The sequence below is a fragment of the Maylandia zebra genome, linkage group LG22 (assembly GCF_041146795.1).
Source record: "Maylandia zebra isolate NMK-2024a linkage group LG22, Mzebra_GT3a, whole genome shotgun sequence".
In the NCBI taxonomy this organism is placed as follows: Eukaryota; Metazoa; Chordata; class Actinopteri; order Cichliformes; family Cichlidae; genus Maylandia; species Maylandia zebra.
In genome coordinates this window covers 6,725,212-6,745,416 of record NC_135187.1, presented here as the reverse complement: position 1 = coordinate 6,745,416, position 20,205 = coordinate 6,725,212, and the positions used below count along the sequence as shown (strand labels likewise).

General features: G+C 41.5%; 2 protein-coding genes across 3 annotated transcripts in view; both read right to left on the bottom strand.

The window, feature by feature from the left end:
• Window positions 1–6,104, bottom strand: part of LOC101486774 (uncharacterized) — a 31,303-nt gene extending 25,199 nt beyond the window's left edge. For both annotated transcript variants that reach the window (XR_013095180.1, XM_004572646.3), the window contains exon 1: window positions 5,833–6,104. The gene's annotated coding sequence lies outside the window, so the exon portion shown is untranslated. The remainder of the gene's footprint in view (window positions 1–5,832) is intronic.
• Window positions 6,105–9,566: 3,462 nt separating this feature from the next.
• On the bottom strand, window positions 9,567–19,827 carry LOC101486495 (tubulin beta chain). The gene is made up of 5 exons (XM_004572645.3): window positions 19,669–19,827; window positions 15,631–15,739; window positions 14,038–14,148; window positions 13,013–13,257; window positions 9,567–12,544 (listed from the first exon to the last, which is right to left on the bottom strand). Exons 1-5 carry the CDS (start codon window positions 19,723–19,725, stop codon window positions 11,732–11,734), a joined length of 1,335 nt encoding a protein of 444 aa, XP_004572702.1. The 5' UTR covers window positions 19,726–19,827; the 3' UTR covers window positions 9,567–11,731.
• Window positions 19,828–20,205: the final 378 nt, after the last annotated feature.

Here is a 20,205-nt window from a genome sequence, read left to right as displayed (position 1 = left end):
TAGCTTCTGTGTTTAATTTAGAAACCCCTCGCTAAGGTAGAAGCATGTCAACTTCAATTTTTGTCCTCAAGCTGAGGAGAAGCACCCAACCCCGCCCTCCCCTGAATTCTCTACACCGCCGTGCGGCATTGAGGAGCTTTTCGCAAATTAGCTCGTTAAATATCTAAGAGTAGACTTCCGCCAACACTCTTTGGCAAGAAAACCTATAGTGCTGTTGCAAAGTCAAATATATTATTAAGTCAAGTTTTATAGATAAAGTGTCTTCAAGACAAAAACATGATGTTGTGCTGCGTGAGCTGAACAGCGGCTCCTCGTGTCTCCCGTGGTGCTGGGAGATAATCGGCTTTCCACTCACGAAACAGGATCACAAACTGCAACAGAGGACGAGGGGAGGAATCAAGAGGAGAAAAAAGATGAAGAGTAAATGAAGACAAAGTAGGAGATATTTAAATGCAAGAGTGCACAGCCACTACTTTGGGATGATGAGCTGGACAGGAGCCAGCTGGCACGAGGGGACTGACCTTTAGCTGCAACTGCACCGGCTTACACTAAGCAGTAGTAGCATAGTTATTAAGGTGGGATAATTAGATGAAAGATTAAGACAGACACGATGAAACAGCTAGAAACAAAAAGGAGTAGAAAGATTAACAACATAAACTGGTTAATGCAAAAATCGAATGAACATTTAGGGATGTAGAGACGATCAAGACGACTTACTGAAGCTTAAACTGAGAATCAGAATGAAGAAGAACTCTGACAGTCGGCTCGCTTCAGCATTTTGCATGAACAACATGAAACCACGGTTTCCATCGTGTCTTTTATCTGTGGTTCAGGGTGGTGGTGGGGATTATAGTTTCTTATCAGCCTTATCAGCCTCCCTGAGTATTGTTTCTGACTATGTCCATCTCTTACAAGCACAGTGTACCCATCTACCAGCCAGAGAATGCACCATGTCACAAAACTGACATGACAACCAGCTCACTCTACTTAAATGGCCTCCACAGTCGCCAGATCTCAATCTTTCCCTTTGGGGTGTATTGAAATGGGAGGATCACATCATGGATGTGCGGTCAACAAATCAGGAGCAACTGTGTGATGCTTTCATGCCAACACAGATCAAAATCTCTGAGGAATCTTTCCAGCACCTTGTTGAATGTTTGCTACAAATAATGCAGGCAGTTGTGAACGTAAAAATGAGTCTAACCTGATACAGTAAGGTGTGACTAATGATGTGGCCACTGAGGTGTATACCCTGATCTTTCATTATTTGTAGTCCAAATGGACTACAAATGGATTACAAGTATTACTGACCAGTTAAGCAGGCCCCCATTATTGTAAATCAATGCTAAAAAACAGTAGTCAAGTACTCAGAGTAGCTGTCGTTAAAGTAGGCCTGAATGCTCATTACATTATTCACAGGTCAACATCATCCTTTATCATCTTATGCTGGTGTAGCGCCCCATTATATTCACTGTCTAAAACCAGCTGCTTCAGCTTCTTTAATTTTAAGACCAAACTTCATTTAAGCCACCGTTCTTCTAACTAAATGCCCCTCACAGACAAGAGGTAGGTGCTGCACTATGAGCTCCAGCTACACATGCAGTATTCAGGAGAACGTCAAAGAAGCATTACAGGAGTCACTACTTCATGTTCTTCGTGTCTATAGCCGTCGGTGTCCATCTTATAAAAGCTAGTAATAATCCTGTCGGGGAACACGACGACATGTGGGTGTAAAAGACTGACATACTATCGAAGTATTAAATTAACTGCAGATTCACATCAAAGACTTGCATTCATCTACAACACAAATCCACTGTCCTAACACTACACCTGCAATCAGGCTGACACTTGGATGACAATAATCAATCCACCTGCTTCCATCCTTGGCATTGTTTCGACAGCGCCGCTCTAATGGGGCGGCTGACACAACCGACTTCAAAACGCCTGCTCAGCAAAACAAAACACACAAACAGGCGCGGGCTAAATATGTCCGCTTTTAATTTGAAACTTACTGAACCTTCCACATAACTCTGAACAACAAAGACGAAATGAACAGGAATGCCAAATACCTGCTGATAATTCAGTTTTTATTCAAATAAAGTGGTTCTTCCTGCTGATTACAGATTTCAGCCTGCAAAAGGTTATTAAATTTAAAGCAGGTTTCAGAGCTCTGCAGCATATTTGGAAGTATAATTTATTTTCCTGCCTGGATCCAGTTCAGGATGGTGGAAAAGAGGGAATCACGGCATCTTCAGACTGAGAGAACAATAAAATGCCACTGCGTTTCTGCCAGCTCCTTCAGATGAGGGATTAGAGTGCTATTTAAAGAAAGAAAAAAAGAGGTGACAGCCCATGCACTTTCCTTCAGCACATCAACACATGTGAGGACATTTCAAAATGACACCCTAGCATTACTGTGGGCAGGAAAACTGTTCCAGAGGCTCTTAGTCCTTTGCAGAAAACACAGTAATCATAGCATATTTTCTAATCGCCGCCCTTTTGAAGCAGGTTTAAATCATCTCACTTTAATCTTCTACAGTGGCATTAGTTCATTGCATATGTGAGTGCTCATGCTGGGCTGCAGCAAAGACATAAATCACAGGTTTGATTCATTGATTGAGAGGAAGCATGCATCTGACGGGAAAATGACAGGCTGCTGCTGATTACATAAATGTACACATCCACTTTAAAAACATGGAATATCTATTCAGTGAAGTGCGGTGGGAGTAGTGGCTGTGCATGAAACAAAACTCACACCTGACACCACCGGTTTGGATTTCTTCAAGTGCAGGTATGATGATGCATTTTCCAGAGTTTCTGGTTTTCTAAACATCTCACTCGCTGCGTCAGAGGAAAGTCATAATAAGCTAAGAGGCCTGTTATACAGATGTAATCGTTGTCCTTTGGCTGAGTCTCTCGTGTCCATTTATAGAGGCTGAGTCTAAATGGGGTCACAGCTCTCATGTCTCCTATTATAACTAAAAGGATCAATCAAACTATACAAGGCATAGCATTTAGTGAAGTGCGTATGACACGTCCAGCAGCCGCCCCGCGGTGAGAGGCTCGGAGGGTACATCTTCCCGGCTGATCTCATCAGTCTGACATCAATCGTGACTGACGGATTTAAGAGCCTTTTCCACCTCATCGCTGCTCTCCCACACAAGACGGAGGGCAGCAGCATCATGCCTCCATCCTCCTCCTGTTTCAGTATCAGCTCTCTCATCTCCCACCTTCAATCTGATTCTGGTTTCCTGTTTGTCTTTCTGTACTTCTAATCTTCTCTTCAAACACTTTCCCTTCTTTGTCTTCTCTCTCATTAATTATCCTTCTGATTCCTTTCAAGGTTAGTCTGACTCATAAGCTGTGATGATAGCGCACTAATGTCAAATATCCTCCACCTGTACTGAGACAGCAGTGACAGTTTCTCAATAACATCAGAAGAAGTGAAGGTTTGGGGTACCTCGACTCTCAAAAACTGTGTTGTCGCACGAGTGCAAGCACAGGTGGAAATAAGAGGTGGACACAGTGTTGTCCTCCACACTGCATCATATATAACTATATAATAAAAAGTAATATAATCATATGCACTGAAACCTTTAAATATGAATTTGAGACGATAAATCACCTTCATATGCCTCACAGTGTTCCAGAAACCAGTCTGTGATGCTGAGGGTCCACATGCTCGAACCCCAGTGCCCGCCGACACAACTGGTGGGTCCACAGGGGGGCTAAACCACGTTATCTTTTTTTGGCTGTGCCCAAACAGGCCCCATCTACACTGACCTGGTCACCAGACACCTCTTACAGGCCTGGCTCTGAGAGAGAGAGCCCCAATTTCCCACTTCCAGCCGAGGTTAACCAACTCAGAGAACGCTGTTCTGTTAGGGTTTTCCATCGCTCTTTGTCTGATTCCTCCCCTGAGACCAATTTGCTATAACCCTACCCCTGATGGCGTCAACCCCCTTTCACTGCTGTAAGGTGGTGATTGGTGGGGTGGGGGGGTGGGGGGGGTTGATCTATGATCTACTATTCTCCAACTCCTTTACTTTGCAAGAAATTAACTTAAGATGCTATAAAAGATAAAAGTAGCTTCCACAGAAGTGCAGAAAAGCCTTAAACCTGAATTACTTTTAATGGCCAGCAGGGGGCGACTCATCTAAACTTCCAAAGAAGGCTTTGTAAAAACAGCTCTCTGTTAGCTTGCTCCACAATCTCAGTAGACATTTTCCTGATGACTTCATAGGCTCTCTCAGTGGTTTCAGGTCATACTGAGTGAAACTTGAAGTTTGGGGGTTTTTTTAAGCTTTGGTCATTATTAGAGGTAAAAGTTGATGTGCACTCCTGACATCCACTTTCAAAACACCAAGATGGGAACAGAGAAAATGCTTAACTGACACTTCCCTTACTAATGAGTGATGGTGGCTGCATGCATGTTTTATACTGACAATGCTGGTAATGCATGTTTATGGAGGTCAGCTGTGATGGTTATAACTCGATGACTTTTCAATTTTCAAGTGCTATTTTTTCCTAGAAGCATTTTCCTATTTCCTACCTGCCACACCTAAGTGGTACCTGGTCCCTTCTGCACCACCTGAAAATGCTGAACATCACTGATGTTCAGAATGCTAATCCAAAGCTTCTCCCTTGTGTCCATTTTCCAGTCAGAGTGATCAGCAGTGGAGCTTCAAATCTAAAGATGCTGCACCTTCAAGATTGGCTCCACTCTGTGGACTTGCATGTACTCTCTTCTGCACCTCCACCCCCATCCCCCCTTTAACCCCTCCTTATACAGCTCACAAAGCCAGAAGCAGCAGCTAGTGCAGCCAAGGGTGTGTCACGACCAACACCAGCATGAATGGGACCGGTCCCAATTTGTCGATGTCCAGATAAAATGGAGGGGAGTAAAGGGACAGAGTGAACATGAATGGAGACTCTCTTTGTTTCATTAATTCACAGATGTCAGAGGAGTAACAGTAAACCATCAATTTATGGTTTAAGTAAAGAGTAATCAAATATTGGCACGTCACTTAGAGGAGATTTGTAGCAAAACGAACCCTAATAAGAAGCATTTTTCATAAATATGACGCACAGACCGGTGGCTTGGTTCATGTACTTACCACAAAATAAAAGCAAGGCTTCTCACAGTTCACCACAGCACTTATTCATCCATCCATTTTCTTAATAAAATGTAAATGACTTTTCAGTGACCAATACTTCACCCCTTCAGCGGGAGGCTGTGGTGTGTGCTATAGTGCATTGCATAACGGTTTCTGCCTGGAAAATACCCTGTTTTCAGACGGGTATTTCCCGAACACAGCACACGATAATGCACCACAGCCAGGGGCAGCACGGGATCATACGCTATACAGCATATCGAGCGTTAAACCACTTGGCGATCTGATTATCAGCATGAGTGCAAAGACTCTGCTTTTTCAGTGGCGTCAGCAGAAACACGAATGAATTTACAGAATTAAGCCAAAATTAGGAGAATGGAGGAGGCCACTGTGCGCAGTGGCACCATGCAAACAAACGCAGCGCTTTGATTTCTGCCTGAATGCTGTGGAATTTGCAATTTTCCCGGGAAATTCAGAAAGTTTGCCCCTAATGTAGCGTTAATTGCTTTATTATTGTGTGAAGGAAATCCCTGTAACTGCTGCCGCCGGTGGTTACACGCCCTACATCACCGGTGCGAGCGCTCAACACAAGCAAATAGTCAAAACAGCGAAGAAAAACTGCAGAATTTAACCCACTACCTCCCTGACTGAGCGAAATCACGAGGAAAAAAAGACCAGTCGTTGTAATATGCAATTATAAATGGATGAGGGTAATTACCTTTGTCAAGCCTCAGATCCGAAAATCACTGGACAGGGAGGGGCTCAGGAGTGATGGAAATGTTTTTCCTTCTTTATCTCACCAATCTCGTCCACCCCATCACCCCCCAACTCGACAACTAGAGACTTCAATGAGGCCGATTCGGGAGTGGGCTGAGGACTTTCGGTTGATGTCGGGTTTGTGGACCATTTCATTTCGGCCTTGCTCGGAAAGCTTCGGTAGAAAGCGTCGATTCTGGCTCGGAGCCACAAGAAACCGCTCTGCAGTTTAACCTCAGGCCACCATCACACATGCACGATTTCTCCAGCCTGTTGTTCAAAATTACCATCGAAAACTATTTTATGTTTATGTTTATATTTTTTTGCATTGTCGTTTTTCGTACATTTACATAATTATTATTTTATAGTATTTATTTCTAACAGCATGTGCTCGTCTCTTATTTTTTCAGTTACATTAAAGCGCTTTGTTCCTTTGCAATCAACAAGATTTACATAAAAACACAGACATATTTAACCCATGAAGTGGTAGATAACTACAAATCAAAAATGAAGAAAGCCAATTACAGGAAGTGACAGGCACACCTTTTAAAATCAATAAGTGGCATGTGAATGGTCTCCTGTTAATCACAAGGGCAATGTGATTAACACGCTGCAAAAAAAAAGAAAACCCCTTAAGCTGTATAAAACATGCAGAAGCTTTTGGAGTGTCATTAAAACGCATTTTGCTGAGTCGGTAAAAAGATTTGCATTATGTTCTAATGAAGACATTAGGCAGCTTCGTACTGTTAACTGTCACAGTGCACACATAGAGCTCCAGTGCTGCAATAATAAAAGTTCCTCTGTTGTGTATTAATGCAAATATTCAGCATTTGCATTAATATGCTGCATATCTACAGTAAATTCAACAGATATCCTAAAGATCTACAGATAACATGATGCTAATGTGCATTGCAAAGGCAGAAAATTATTAACCAATGGATGTAGGGCAAACAAAAATAGAAAGCAGATTGGCATATTAGTTATTAATATAAGAGAGCTGGTGCAAATCAGATCAAGTTTCTCAGTTTAAGCTGGCACCCTGTAATAAAGTCTGATCATGTATTCGCAGAGAGTAATGTCAGTATGAGGTGCAAAGACCCAATTTCCAGTTTTTATTGAGCTGTAATGTAAGGGGCTGGCAAGTTACCATAGCAACTTCTAACTGTGTATAGTTATCTCTTTTTAGTCTAAAATCACAAAAGTATTGAAAATAACTCCCTGCAGATGTGTAGCCAAATAACAACAAGTTGTTAGACTGTGCTTCTGTGTTTCATCAGATTAATTTATTGCATACATGTGTGATCAACAGCTAGAAAAGCATACATGAGGTGGGAGTAACTTAATATGCATCCTTTCTTCCCATTCTAAGCCATCACCCAGCTGGGTGAGCTCTGCTTTAAAACAGCATTTTAAAAAACAGCTGTTCTCTTTTTGTTTGCTGCTAAATAGTAGAATAAACTCATCGATGTAATTTGGAGGTATACTAGACCTCTGTATACCAGGCCACAGGTGCTCATCAGTCATGGTTGTTTGTAGGTGTTTTTAAATTCATTTTAGTGTGGAACAACTGTTTACAAGCAGCAGTGCTTAATGTTACTGCACCAGCATCTTAACACAAGCAGAAAAGTAGTAAAAGCAGTACTGGAACAGCTCTTGTCATTGTGCCAGAGAATGATTGACAGCACTCTTCTCCAATAAGTTTGGGCTGTTTTTAGAATCTCTGTTTTTTTATTGCATTTTACTAGATTGAACACATTTGTTATCAGTTTCTAAAAATAATTGTTTTACAATATTATATTTTAATTTTATTAAAAAAAATATTAACTGAGCCACTTTGACTCATCACATTTCATTTATGTGAGAAAAAGACTTTACTTTATTGAAACATTTTCATAGTCTAATGCACTGTACTATTCTACTTTATTTATTTATTTATTTGTCTTAGAATGGATGCAAAAATCTGGACTGACCCAGAGGGTCATTTCTGTTTTACACTGTTAGCAATAAATCAACAAGAGATCTATGTTGGATGTAAATTAGTGCGGTCTTTCATCTTCCCGGCTTACTGAGGAGGTGCTGACCAAGATCCCGATTTCCTGACTTGTACTTCTCTGTTGATGCTGTCCAAGGTCCTGATTTATGCCAGCCCCCAGCGTCACTGCTTTCGACTGAATCACAGCCTCGACCTGCCGGAGGTGCAGGCCCTGTAGAAGTGCTATTTATCTCCCTATTTGTGGAGTCTGGACATTATTATACTTGAATTAGTTGTCCAGACTTGACGTGCATACGTGCTGAAGATGTTTAGATGCTCATTCATCACTAGGGGAGCCTCTGATGGGCCTCAGATTTGCTCTGCAGCAGCACAGCGACCCCAAACACACAGAGGAGTTATAATGAAAATCTTCAAAGAGCAACGAGCACTGCAGCAGATGGTAACCTCCTCCCCCCACAGAGTGAAAGGGATCACTCCTGCTAATTTTTATTGAGTCAGTTGTGTTTGTGCTTATTGATCTATGTATTTACTGATGTGTCATGTTTTAAGTATATGCACCTGCAGTGTATACAGTATAGGTACCCAGATTTAAGATGTACATTAGCAGAAAACAGGATCAACTTTAACCCTGTTTGACTATGTTTTGGTTATTTGTATTTAATCCCTTGTTTCTTACCTGTGTAGCTGTTATGGCCTCCTCTGTCCCTTTTTTCTTCCCTGTTCTCTGGAGCTCTCTGGCAGACACACTCTCACCAGGAGTGGGTGAGAGTGGGCCAGCCAGACTTTCTGATTGGTGTAAGGTGAAAGGAAAAACAGGAGTTTAAGTATAGATGGGAGATCTTTAAACCTGGCCCTGCTCCTCCTGTTCAAGCCACAGTATCTTCTGGTTTGCTAATTTGTTACTTCTGCCCTGCACGTCATTATATTCTCCAATTTCCCCTTTCACCTTAAACCAATCAGAAAGTCTGGCTGGCTCACTCTCACCCACTCCTGTTGGATTGTTCTCTGATTTCCAGTTTCCCACATGTTACACCATGAGGAAATGAGGAAAGACTGAGAGACTATTTGGTTTCTGCTATGTCCCTCACGTTGGGAAACACGTCCCAAATCTTCTGGAAACCACCTTCTGCCCAAAATTTAAAGTCTACTCTTGTCTAAGTAGCAAATACTCTCAGACCTGCTTGTTTAAAACTGATCAGCTCTTACCCCCACTATCCTATCCACTCACAGTTCCTGCTTATTTCATATTAACTAATAAATATAGCTAAAAATTTCTGAAAGCATCCCCACTTTGATACCTAAAACCTTGCTGTATAATAAAATAGCCATCTGTTAAACACAATGAGTTACTATAGCAAACGTATGATATTTATGTTTTAGCTTGTTGGGAAGACGACTTTAAGTTATTGTGGAAATCAGATTAAAATCTTTCATAATTTCCTTACATGTTATAAACTCAATACTAACTTAATCTTAAAGAAATACCGAGATAAATAAAAAATGAGATTAAAAACACTTTTCAGCTCAAGAAATCTAACTTTGCTTTGATGGGAAAATATGTTTTGGATGTTTGCTTCTGCCTGCAGCTCTCACTCGGTTTATTGCTGTTATAATATTGTACCGACTTCCTGAAAGCTGACGCTGAAAGCTGTTTACAAGCAGACTAAAAGCTGATCATTAATAATGACTGACACGGCAGGCGATTTTTTTCCTATAAATGTGTTTTTATTTCTCCCAAATGTTTCACAGTCAACAGGATACCAAATGAAACAGTTTCAAACGAGCTTCAAAATAAAAAAAAGTACAAACAACATGAAGCACAGAGGAAACACAAAGAAAACATGGCTGAAGTTCACGTGAATACTGTAGTGGCTCAGTGTGAAAAGATTTAGGAGAATGAAAAATTAAATTAATATGTTAAAGGACGAAATATAAAACTGCAAAGCAGCTGGGGGGTTTGTCTTTCAAAATAAAAGCACCTGGCCATTTTATTTTTAAAACATGTTTCAGGAAATGTTAAGGTTAGACTTCAGATCTTCAGATGTTGGCCTGAATAGTGAGGTTATAATAATAGTGAGGGAAGTTTTCAACTTTTATCCACAACGTTAACAATTCAAAGACGCTGATCTTTCCTGTCACTCTGACTTTTTAAACACTCAGATTTATGTTTCTTTGCTTGAATTTAAATACTTTTTTTTTTATTGGAAAATGTCCCGTTGAATTGGTTAATCCAACAACAGCCGACATGCTTTTAACACAGAGGAGCTGAAGGCTCTGTTAGCCTGAGATGTGGTATGAAAGGAAAACAGAGCAGTTGTTATGTGCAGTGCGCTTCTCCTCTAACATTGGTTGGTAATAAATATATATCTAAAAATGAATTTGTTTCTTGGAAATTCACTGAATGGGACTTTTGTTGTGGCTAATCACTTCAAGGGATCTGTACTTACTAGTATAATGGACACTGAGCATGTGCAGTGTGTTTCTCCTCAAAACGTTGGCTGGCGTCTGAGAAAAATCCTGCTGCTATGAACGCTCTGCCAATGTATATATCACAGGAAAGCAAATCATTTTCTTTGACGTTTTACTAAATGTGACTTTTGTTGTGGTTAACCACTTCCAAGAATCTGTATTTACTAGAAGATAACAGATGTTCCCGTCTTTGACATTAACTTTCAATCTTGTGCTTTGATTTTAAAAAAAGAAAAAGAAAAGATTAATGGCCTGATTATAACTGATGGCTCCCTTCAGTCTAGTAAGACCAGAATGCCTCTTCCCCACAAAAGCTAATGACAGCACGACGCTGTAGAAAAACAACTCACTGAGTTCACAGAGGCTGGAGAGACGTTTACACAAAGGTGCAAACCCTGATGTCCGGAAAAGAAAAAATATATTCTGCAAGCGTAAGACTGACTCACACAGGACTCTTTATCTCATGCAGTCTTAAAAAGGTTGCGACAAAAGCGTCAAAAATGAGAGATTATCCAGCTAATTAAGCATATCTGCCTCAGAAGAAGAAATACTGATAACGTTTTCTCACCTGCTGCCCAAAATCACATTTATCACTGAAAGTTGATCTTGAAAGCTGAGACAAAACGGTAAATAACACTGATAAAAGGCATTAACACTGATAACAGAATGATTTATTATTACTTAAACTGACTACAAGGTTACACACCTGAAACTATCTCAACACTCAATGTGATAACCTTGATTACGCCGACATGATTTTCTAATTTTGTTCAACAAACTCAATGAAAAGACCAAAACCAACAATCAGCTGATGCCAAACATGAAGAGGCCGCCCAGTGCGACTGCACAGCTCAGTTATTTGTTTTGAATCAGGCGTCACAGATACACTTTCCACCTCTTCTGCACAAAATCAGCAAAGAAGTCCGAAGATGATTTTTCCACTGAGGCTGAAAGTGTGTTTTTGATCACAGGTCAAACACTAAGCTTGTTTGATTGAATGTAGGAGCAGGGTTTGGTTTAACCTCAGTGTAACAGCAGCTGAATCCTTCACAGTAAAGAAAATCCTTGTATGTAGTGAAATAAAAAGTGCGTCTGTTGCACTTAGAATTAAAAACAAAGATTTTGGGAGACTAGTTTTGATCAAACCAGCTTACGTGGCGTCACGCGAAACAGTAAACCATGGCACATTAATTTGGTCATGACATCATCTTTCCTGCTGTCTACATTCTCCGCTCTTCTTCTGTCCTATTAACCGATTCAGACCTCCACCCTCCTCTGACCTTCCTCATCTGCTCTCCTACATTCCTTCATTTCACATCATTTTTAATTTTTTTCTATGTTTTTGTTTGTTTTTGATTATTAACTTTTCCCTCCTTTTATCATTTTTTCTTGCTTTCACTTAGGCATCTTCCTCCACCTCCTCCTCAAACTCCCCCTCCTCCTCGGCGGTGGCGTCCTGGTACTGCTGGTACTCTGACACCAGGTCGTTCATGTTGCTCTCTGCCTCGGTGAACTCCATCTCATCCATGCCCTCGCCGGTGTACCAGTGGAGGAAGGCCTTGCGGCGGAACATGGCCGTGAACTGCTCGGAGATGCGCTTGAACAGCTCCTGAATGGCCGTGCTGTTGCCGATGAAGGTGACGGCCATCTTGAGGCCTCGCGGCGGGATGTCGCAGACGGCCGTCTTGACGTTGTTGGGGATCCACTCCACAAAGTAGCTGCTGTTCTTGTTTTGGACGTTCAGCATCTGCTCATCCACCTCCTTCATGGACATGCGCCCACGGAACACAGCGGCCACCGTCAGGTAGCGTCCGTGGCGAGGGTCGCAAGCCGCCATCATGTTTTTGGCGTCGAACACCTGCTGGGTGAGCTCCGGCACGGTGAGGGCGCGGTACTGCTGGCTCCCCCGGCTGGTGAGAGGGGCGAAGCCGGGCATGAAGAAGTGGAGACGAGGGAAGGGCACCATGTTGACGGCCAGCTTCCTCAGATCGGCGTTCAGCTGCCCGGGGAAACGCAGACAGGTGGTCACGCCGCTCATGGTGGCCGAAACCAGGTGGTTCAGGTCGCCGTAGGTGGGCGTAGTGAGCTTGAGGGTGCGGAAGCAAATGTCATAAAGAGCTTCGTTGTCAATGCAGTAGGTCTCATCGGTGTTTTCTACCAGCTGGTGAACGGACAGCGTGGCGTTGTAGGGCTCCACCACCGTGTCTGATACCTGAAGACAGAGCGAGAGGAAACGTCGATACTCATGGCTGATGCAGAAATAGCATGAACATTTATTATAAACAAACAGGCGATTTATTGTGCAGTAGATTTATTTCCCATAGTTCAAAGTGCTGAACACAGATATATGGGCACTGAAATATGCCAACCTGTCACTCATACTCAGCTTTATCTTCATTTCTGACTGTTGTTGGGACATAATTTACAAAATGAGCATTATATTATTTTCAAAATGACTTAAAACTAGCAACTGAAAACACAAAGTCATCAAGAAAGTGTTTACTGAGGTGCTGAGGTCTTACAGACTTTGCCTCGTGCTGATTATTAGAGCGAACACAGATTTACGGCTTCACTTTTCTGATCTTTTATTGTGCAGCCTTTGCTCAGACTTCTAAAACTACCATAAGTAAGCACTGAAAGGTCATTTTTAAAAAGTGCATCCTGTGGGGCAATGCTCTACCTTAGGGGAGGGCACCACGCTGAAGGTGTTCATGATGCGGTCGGGGTACTCCTCTCTGATCTTGCTGATGAGCAGGGTTCCCATGCCGGAGCCGGTGCCTCCTCCCAGAGAGTGCGTGAGCTGGAAACCCTGCAGGCACTCGCAGCTCTCGGCCTCTTTCCTCACCACGTCCAGGACTGAATCCACCAGCTCGGCCCCCTCCGTGTAGTGACCTTTAGCCCAGTTGTTTCCTGCCCCACTTTGACCTGGGAAACAAAAGTGAAGCTGATTATACTGTTTCAGTTTTTAGTCAAACTGTTTAAGAAAACATTTTTCCCAGTGTTTGCGAAAGGAAAGAACAACAAAGGAAAGTGAGCCTGGCTTTGAAGCATCGTACTGAGTCAGAATCAGTCAGCTCAGGTCCCAGAGGGTTTCATGCTGGGATTTTATGGCAGGAGTGAGCTTGTTTGTGCCATGTAGGACAGTCTGTTGAGCTAAATTTGACCGATGGACTCGATGTGACTTTAGCCACAAAATAGAGCAGCACAGATACTCATCAGGAGTCCAAACCCTGACAGCTCCAGACCATCTGATAATTTTTAACTTTATAGCTGTTTTCACACATGCACCACAGGCTTGAACTTTTCTAGAGATGACCTGAAAGAGGCGCATGTGATAATGCAAATGTCCAGTGCTGTCCGGTCAAACATGAGCTGGTTTTTAACCGCCCAGCTCCCCACTCTACACGTCCAAGTGACTGTTGATCGTGATGATGTGCCCATAGAGCAGCTACCTGCCCAGTTAGTGAGTGGGAGTCAAATGTGCTCCCTCCTGCCCACTCTATCCAGGCAGCTCCTTCACTTTAATAACACAGTCAGTGATGTGAGTGCATGTGGAGCAGACCAGTACCTGCTGCGTGCTACATGTGAGGAAAAAAACAGTGGAAAATCTGACCTGATTGTCCCGAAACTGACCAAAGTTCATGTGTAAACAGTTCATGTGTTCAGCGAGTGCAGCCCATCCTGTTCAGTAGGTGGTGTTCTTACCAAAGACAAAGTTGTCGGGTCTGAAGATTTGCCCAAAGGGTCCAGAACGGACTGAGTCCATGGTTCCTGGCTCCAGGTCAACTAGGATGGCCCTGGGCACGTACTTCCCACCTGCATATATTAAAATAGACACAAAGAGAGATGAAATAAAAGATTAACAAAAAGTATGTAAACCTGTAGGAGCTGTAAGTGTAAAAAGAAAGAAAGCTGAACGATGATTGTAGTATCTCATGTAGCCAGTAGATGGAGACATTTACTGCAAAGTTACAGGATGTCTAGACTCAACACACTGAGGCTAAACTGCATATTTAACAGACCATTTACTCCTGTGAGCTTTCCGCTAAGCTTATCCAGCTCATTTTCATTCATTAAAATAAAATGCCCATTTTATTTAGTTTCTTAGCTCCTGAGTCAACCTGTGATTTTTCAGCTTTACTTTAGGCTGCTTTAGGCTGTCAGGTTAAATTAGGTTTATGCAACAACTGAAGGCAGAAGTGTCAAACTCGTTTTAGTTCACGGGCCGCAAACAGTCGAGTTTGATCTCAAGAGGGTGGACAAGTTAAACCTCTGCATAACAAGTTATATTTACAACAAACAGCCCTCAGAGGTTTTCGAGGTTCAAGAGATTTATTGTTGTTCAGAAAGGAGACAAGAAGCACAAGAGGGAATAAAACTAGGTTATGAGGTCCTGTTGAGACAGCACTACAGCAAGCAAACAACTAACAACAATCTAAACTAGGAAAACAAAAAACAAGCAAGGATGTGAAAAACTAATTTAATTTAATTAAGGTGATGTCGGCTTGTTCGTCTCTTTTAGTTTAGTTACTAGTAGAAACATTAATAAAACCCTTTAATTTAACAGTTTTGCTTCCTTGTCTCCTTTTTCAACCTGGACCCCTGTTGTTACTTTTTAGGACCTTTTTAAGAGAGCGTAACATGTTCAATATCATTTTTAGACCAAAGTAAAAGGCAGACGTTAAGTTTTCAGAACCAAACAGAAACAGTATTTTATGTTTTTATGTTTTGAACAACTCGTCTGGTTCCAGAAATACTTTTAACTTTCTCTATTTTTTTTTTTACTGGTAGTAGTAAGCCAATGCTGGCATCACCACGCCATGAAAATGTATGCTACTGAAACTAAATGAGTAATTACTGACTCCACTGCAATGTTTAAAGCCATCCAGAGCAGTGGGATGAAGCCTTTGGCAGGCTCCTTCTGGCTCCTGGGCTACATTTGAGGCTCTGACTGGGAATAATTAAGGCTGACATAGTCCACTATCACTGTGTCAAACAGAGTTTGGTACAAATGTTTTTCAGGATAAACTACCTTTGTTTAATGCATGCTTGTTTAGTGTTTCTGGCATTTTAAGGCAACATGCCCCCCTAATAAACGTCATCATGAGAACAGGTGAAGATAACACATCCTCACCTGTAACAATGTGAAACCAGCGAACCAAAAATTAGTGCTTCATTGCTTTATTTTTATCTGCATCTTCTGCTTCTCTGCTGCAGTGAGCCGGTGTCTCCACAGGGAGGAGATGTCTTCTTTCATTTGATCAAACACAGACCTCGCTGTAGTCGGGATGAACTCACCTGTGGCTTCATTGTAGTACACGCTGATCCTGTCCAGCTGCAGGTCGCTGTCTCCGTGGTAGGTGCCTGTCGGGTCGATGCCGTGCTCGTCGCTGATCACCTCCCAGAACTAAATAAAGGTGGACAAGCTGTTACTGCAAGAACTAATACAGAAAGCATCCACATGTCAGTGTTTTATACACTTAATGATGTGAAGCAAGCATAATACTAAGCACTTTTTTTAACCCCTGTACCATCCATGTGTCATCATAACTAAAGAGCTAACAGAGTGCTCAATAAGGTTTTTCAAAGTTAGGAAACATCTCACAAAGAGGTGTCTTTGTGGTGTTATTTAGGACATAACTGCAAACAAATTTAGAAGAAAAACAAGAGTCTTCTGACCTCTGTGCTTCCCAAAGACTCACTGACATATGATCACAGTTAGCATTCACAAGATCACCTAAAAACAGCGACGTGTTCTGTAAGACCGCAGGAAGGATTTCCTGCGACAAACAGTCACCTCGTGGTTCCATTCCAACCATTAAACTAATTTTGGCTGAACATGCTGTGGAGCTCTTAGATTAGACATAAATGCTTTTAATAATGTCTCAATATCAGTGGCAGTATTGATTCTCACTTATAGCTCAGATTTCTTATTGAGTCCCTCAATAAATCTCCTACACAGAAGATGTCAGGCTACAGAGTTTTTTCAGCTTAAGTCTCTGAGTGTGAACACAGTGTAGAAACAGTAAAGAAGATGCCTGCATGTGACTCAAGTTTGCAAACGTTGCAAATCACATGGAGAGGGTGGACGAGACAATCTGATAACAGTGCAAACAGCCCTCTTTTGATTTCAAGGAAACTCCCTGTAAAAACATGTTTTACAAACACTCCCAACAGTATAAGTGGTGAAGAAAATAGATGGATATGAAGACAAACTCTGGGTCTGCCACAGCTGGTCTGACTGTAACAAAATACACTCAGTGCTTTTATGTCTCATGCCAGTAAATAATCAAAGGTAAGTCTTGTGGATATATTTGGTTTCTGCTCTGAGTGAAACTTCCTGGAAGAAGCACAAGCCAAAGCAGTTTCAAAGCTTTGACACCTGGACAGGAAAACAGGAGGAAGTACAGGAGGCTGATGAGAAACGAGCATAAAAGAAGCAAACAAGAGCGAGCACACCGGCAGCTCCGATTTATTTTAATCACGCAGTCACGTGATGAATACATAATCTGTCATTTAGATTAAAAATGCTGAGAAATTCACAACTTCCGATACAGTTCAGTGAGTTTAATGATAGAAAACTGCGAAAAAGGCAACAAATATTTATATCTGAAAGCTAGAGCTAACATGTTTGCTTAAAAAAAGACTTCAAAGATAAACTGATACCAGATAATGTTCTTTTTATGAGCTGTTTTTACCCTGAAGTTTAAAGTTTTGCGGCTATTTAAAAGGCTAACAGCACATTAATCTGGCTGAATGAAAATATTTTAATGTGTTTGTAGTTCAGCTATGATTTGAGTTTAGAAAGGAAAGGCAGGGAGGAAGTCGTGTAATTACCCCCACCTGGATTTTTCCAGCTGGTTCAGTGAATCATACACAGACTCATAAAAAGTTGCCCACAGCTTAAAGTAGTAAAACTTTTTGTTCTATTTGCTGTCAGAGGGTCAGGACTCTCTCAGAGGATTTTGTGTTTCACGGGTTGAAACATCAACAGACTGTCACACCAGCTCAGTCAAGTGACCCTAATCTGTGAGAGTGCGTGTGTGTCTAAGGGAAAGAGATAAGCAGGGGAAAGGTTGGTTTGTCCAAGGCAAAAACATACACTTCAGGATTTCTGAAACTGCAAACCGCATGTGAGCTGGCAGGTTTTGAAGTCAATATTTGAAAACCTAAGCCTCTGTTCAGTCGTATCTATGAGAAGTTATCCAGAAACGTGGGAAAGCTCAGCAGATTTGGGTTGGATTGGGTAAGCGGGTGAATTCAGGCACAGTTAATCCATTGTGAAATGACCTCAGCCTCACTAAGTCCGCTGTAAATACACTTGTCTTCACCGATCAGGACCTTTGAGTAGCAGAGACTAAGTCAGCCCATATGCTGCTGCCCCACCCGCTGTTGTGCTGAGCTGTACGAGGGCAGAACAGGCCAAATGTACGAATAAAATTCAAGTTATATATAGAATCACATTCTTAAAATCACATGACCTGGTGGCTGTTATGCTGCTACATAGCACGCAATGTTTAAGCTGTTTTATGATATCTAAAGTAGTTCTTGTATAAGTGATTCATTCTTATTTAATTGTAGAGTTTACTAAAAATCTAGTTGATAAAACTGTGACTGTATGGCTGCATGTACAATATTTTAAAGCTTTACCTTGTGTATTATCTTCTTAATTAACTAATCAGTCAATAAAATCTCCAAAAAAGTAAAAAATATCCATAATTTCTAAGGAAAGCAAGGGTTGCATGCTTGTTTTTAAAGAAAATGTCTCCTTTATATAGCTGAAACAATTCATTGCTGAATTAATTTACTGGGACACTTCCATAAAGGAGGCAGAATAACCTTACAAATTAAATGATACTGTGGTTGCAGCTTGAAATATTAATGCAGAGTTAGAGCATGCTGTTAAAAGCTGTAATGTCTGAGTGTTTTTAGTTAATGCGAAAAGGAGAATAATGGAGTTTATTCTTCTCCTTGGACCAGCATTTATAAAGGTTTTTTTTCTGATCAAAGAGCATCCAGGACAAATCTCGAAGCATTTGTCTTTTCTCTTTCTTTTAATCCATCTGAAGAAAAACTGAGATATGTTCTGAAACTGTGGCCTAAAAATCATGAACTGTGGTTTGGGGGGATTTTTACAACCGTATTTCACTGGATTCATTTTGCATCCCTTGACTGATCCACTAACTGCTGCAGCTTGAGGTAAGTAGCTTTAGATTTCCAAGAAATCCTTTAAACTGTTCCAACAAAATGCAGATAAATAGAAAACCCTTCCTATTACCGATGGGTAAACAGGGGTGAGGACTGCTGGTTTGGGGGGTCTGGGGCGTGCGCATGTGTCACACTGCCTGGAAAAGGCAGCCATTTAAATGACCTCATCTGTGCATTCAGCGTAGACACTGAACCACTTGTTATCTTCCTCCCCCTTCACCCTCCTCCTGCTGCGTTCCTCTCCTCTGCCTCAGCAAATTTCTCCTTTCTTTTCACCCTTTTTTCTCTTGTTTTTTTCTTTCTCCTCGATGACAAAGACTCGAGCTCAACAGGCAGCCAAGGCAGCAGCTGGCCCTGTGAGTCGGCTCCGGTCTGGCCAGCTTCATTAATCACAGCTCAGTGACTGGAGTCACTGTTTTGCCTGCAGTTACAAATCTGCAAATGTTACTGTATTCATGTGCAGAGAAAGCATGAAAGACTACTGCTAGACAGAAGTCTTATTATATTGCTGTAATTAATATGCCATGTATTACATTCTTTTGTCAGATCCTACAGCTTCATAATACTTCATTAAAAATTATCATATGTAATAGCAAAGTTATTGTTACACTGATTTATTGTTTCTGCCTAAGAGTGCTTCAATCTATTAATAAAAGGATTAGATCAGCTCTGTCAATCTTTTACCTAAAAAAATCCAAGACTCATGTAACATATGATAAAAACACAAAATATGCACATTCCCCTTTAGATGAAAGTAGGTTACAAAGAGGTTAGCTAAAGTATAAAAGAATACTGTAACTTTTAAATGGTCAGGGGGAGGGGGAGTGGGGGAAAACAATGGAACTCTCAATTGTTCTGGGTCCAGTTAAATGTTTGTACATTTAAAAAAATAAAAAACAAAAGTCCTCTTAGTAAATTACAGGAATTAATCAGTTTATTTCCAAGTAATTTCGTGATTTAATACAGAGTAAGTATGTATTGAAACTGTACAAAAAGAGCAGCAATTTAAATGATTTAAAAATGAAAAACTTTGAACAAAAACTTTATTAAACTGGTAAATAAATAAATAACGACAAAAAAAGAAGAGAAAAGGTGGGGTTTTTTTTTTTCATCACTAGCTTTTCTTACCTTAGCACCAATCTGGTTCCCGCACTGGCCGGCCTGGATGTGCACGATTTCCCTCATGATGGATGGACAGTTGGTGATGGTGCAGAGAGCGCTGGAAGTAAGTGAAGGCTGCTGACCTACTGACTGTGCAGAGTTTGTGGCAGCGCTGAGTCCAGCTGGCTTCGGGGGGTGGGGCATAGCTTAGTCCAGGCTAATGATTGGTTATTCTGTCTGCGGCTTTGGAGCTGATTGGCTGAAGGTTGAGCTTTTTTTTCCCCAAAGGGGTTTCCTTCCCTCTGAGGCAAGGACCGGAAGAGGAGAAGGAGTGCCGGGTGTTGTCATCACTGCCTCGTTGGAACTCCAAACAAAAGCTGGAAAGTAACGAAGTAGTGGATTTCAGATGCTTTACTCGAGTATTTCCTTTTTCTGCTCCTCTACGTTTTCAGAAGAAAATATTTCATCAGAACATTAATGTGAATTTTAAAGCCTGTATATGAAGAGTAAAAAGTTACACCTTCTACACCATAATCAGCAGCATCCATCATCCAGTTACAATAA

Excerpts from the sequence above, each read along its gene's own strand:
- LOC101486495 (XM_004572645.3), bottom strand. The coding sequence starts at position 19,725 with ATGAGGGAAATCGTGCACATCCAGGCCGGCCAGTGCGGGAACCAGATT. Across the intron at positions 15,740-19,668 it reads GGAACCAGATTGGTGCTAAG|TTCTGGGAGGTGATCAGCGA; the intron begins GTAAGAAAAGCT and ends ACCTTTATTTAG. Across the intron at positions 12,545-13,012 it reads GCGTGGTGCCCTCCCCTAAG|GTATCAGACACGGTGGTGGA; the intron begins GTAGAGCATTGC and ends CTCTGTCTTCAG.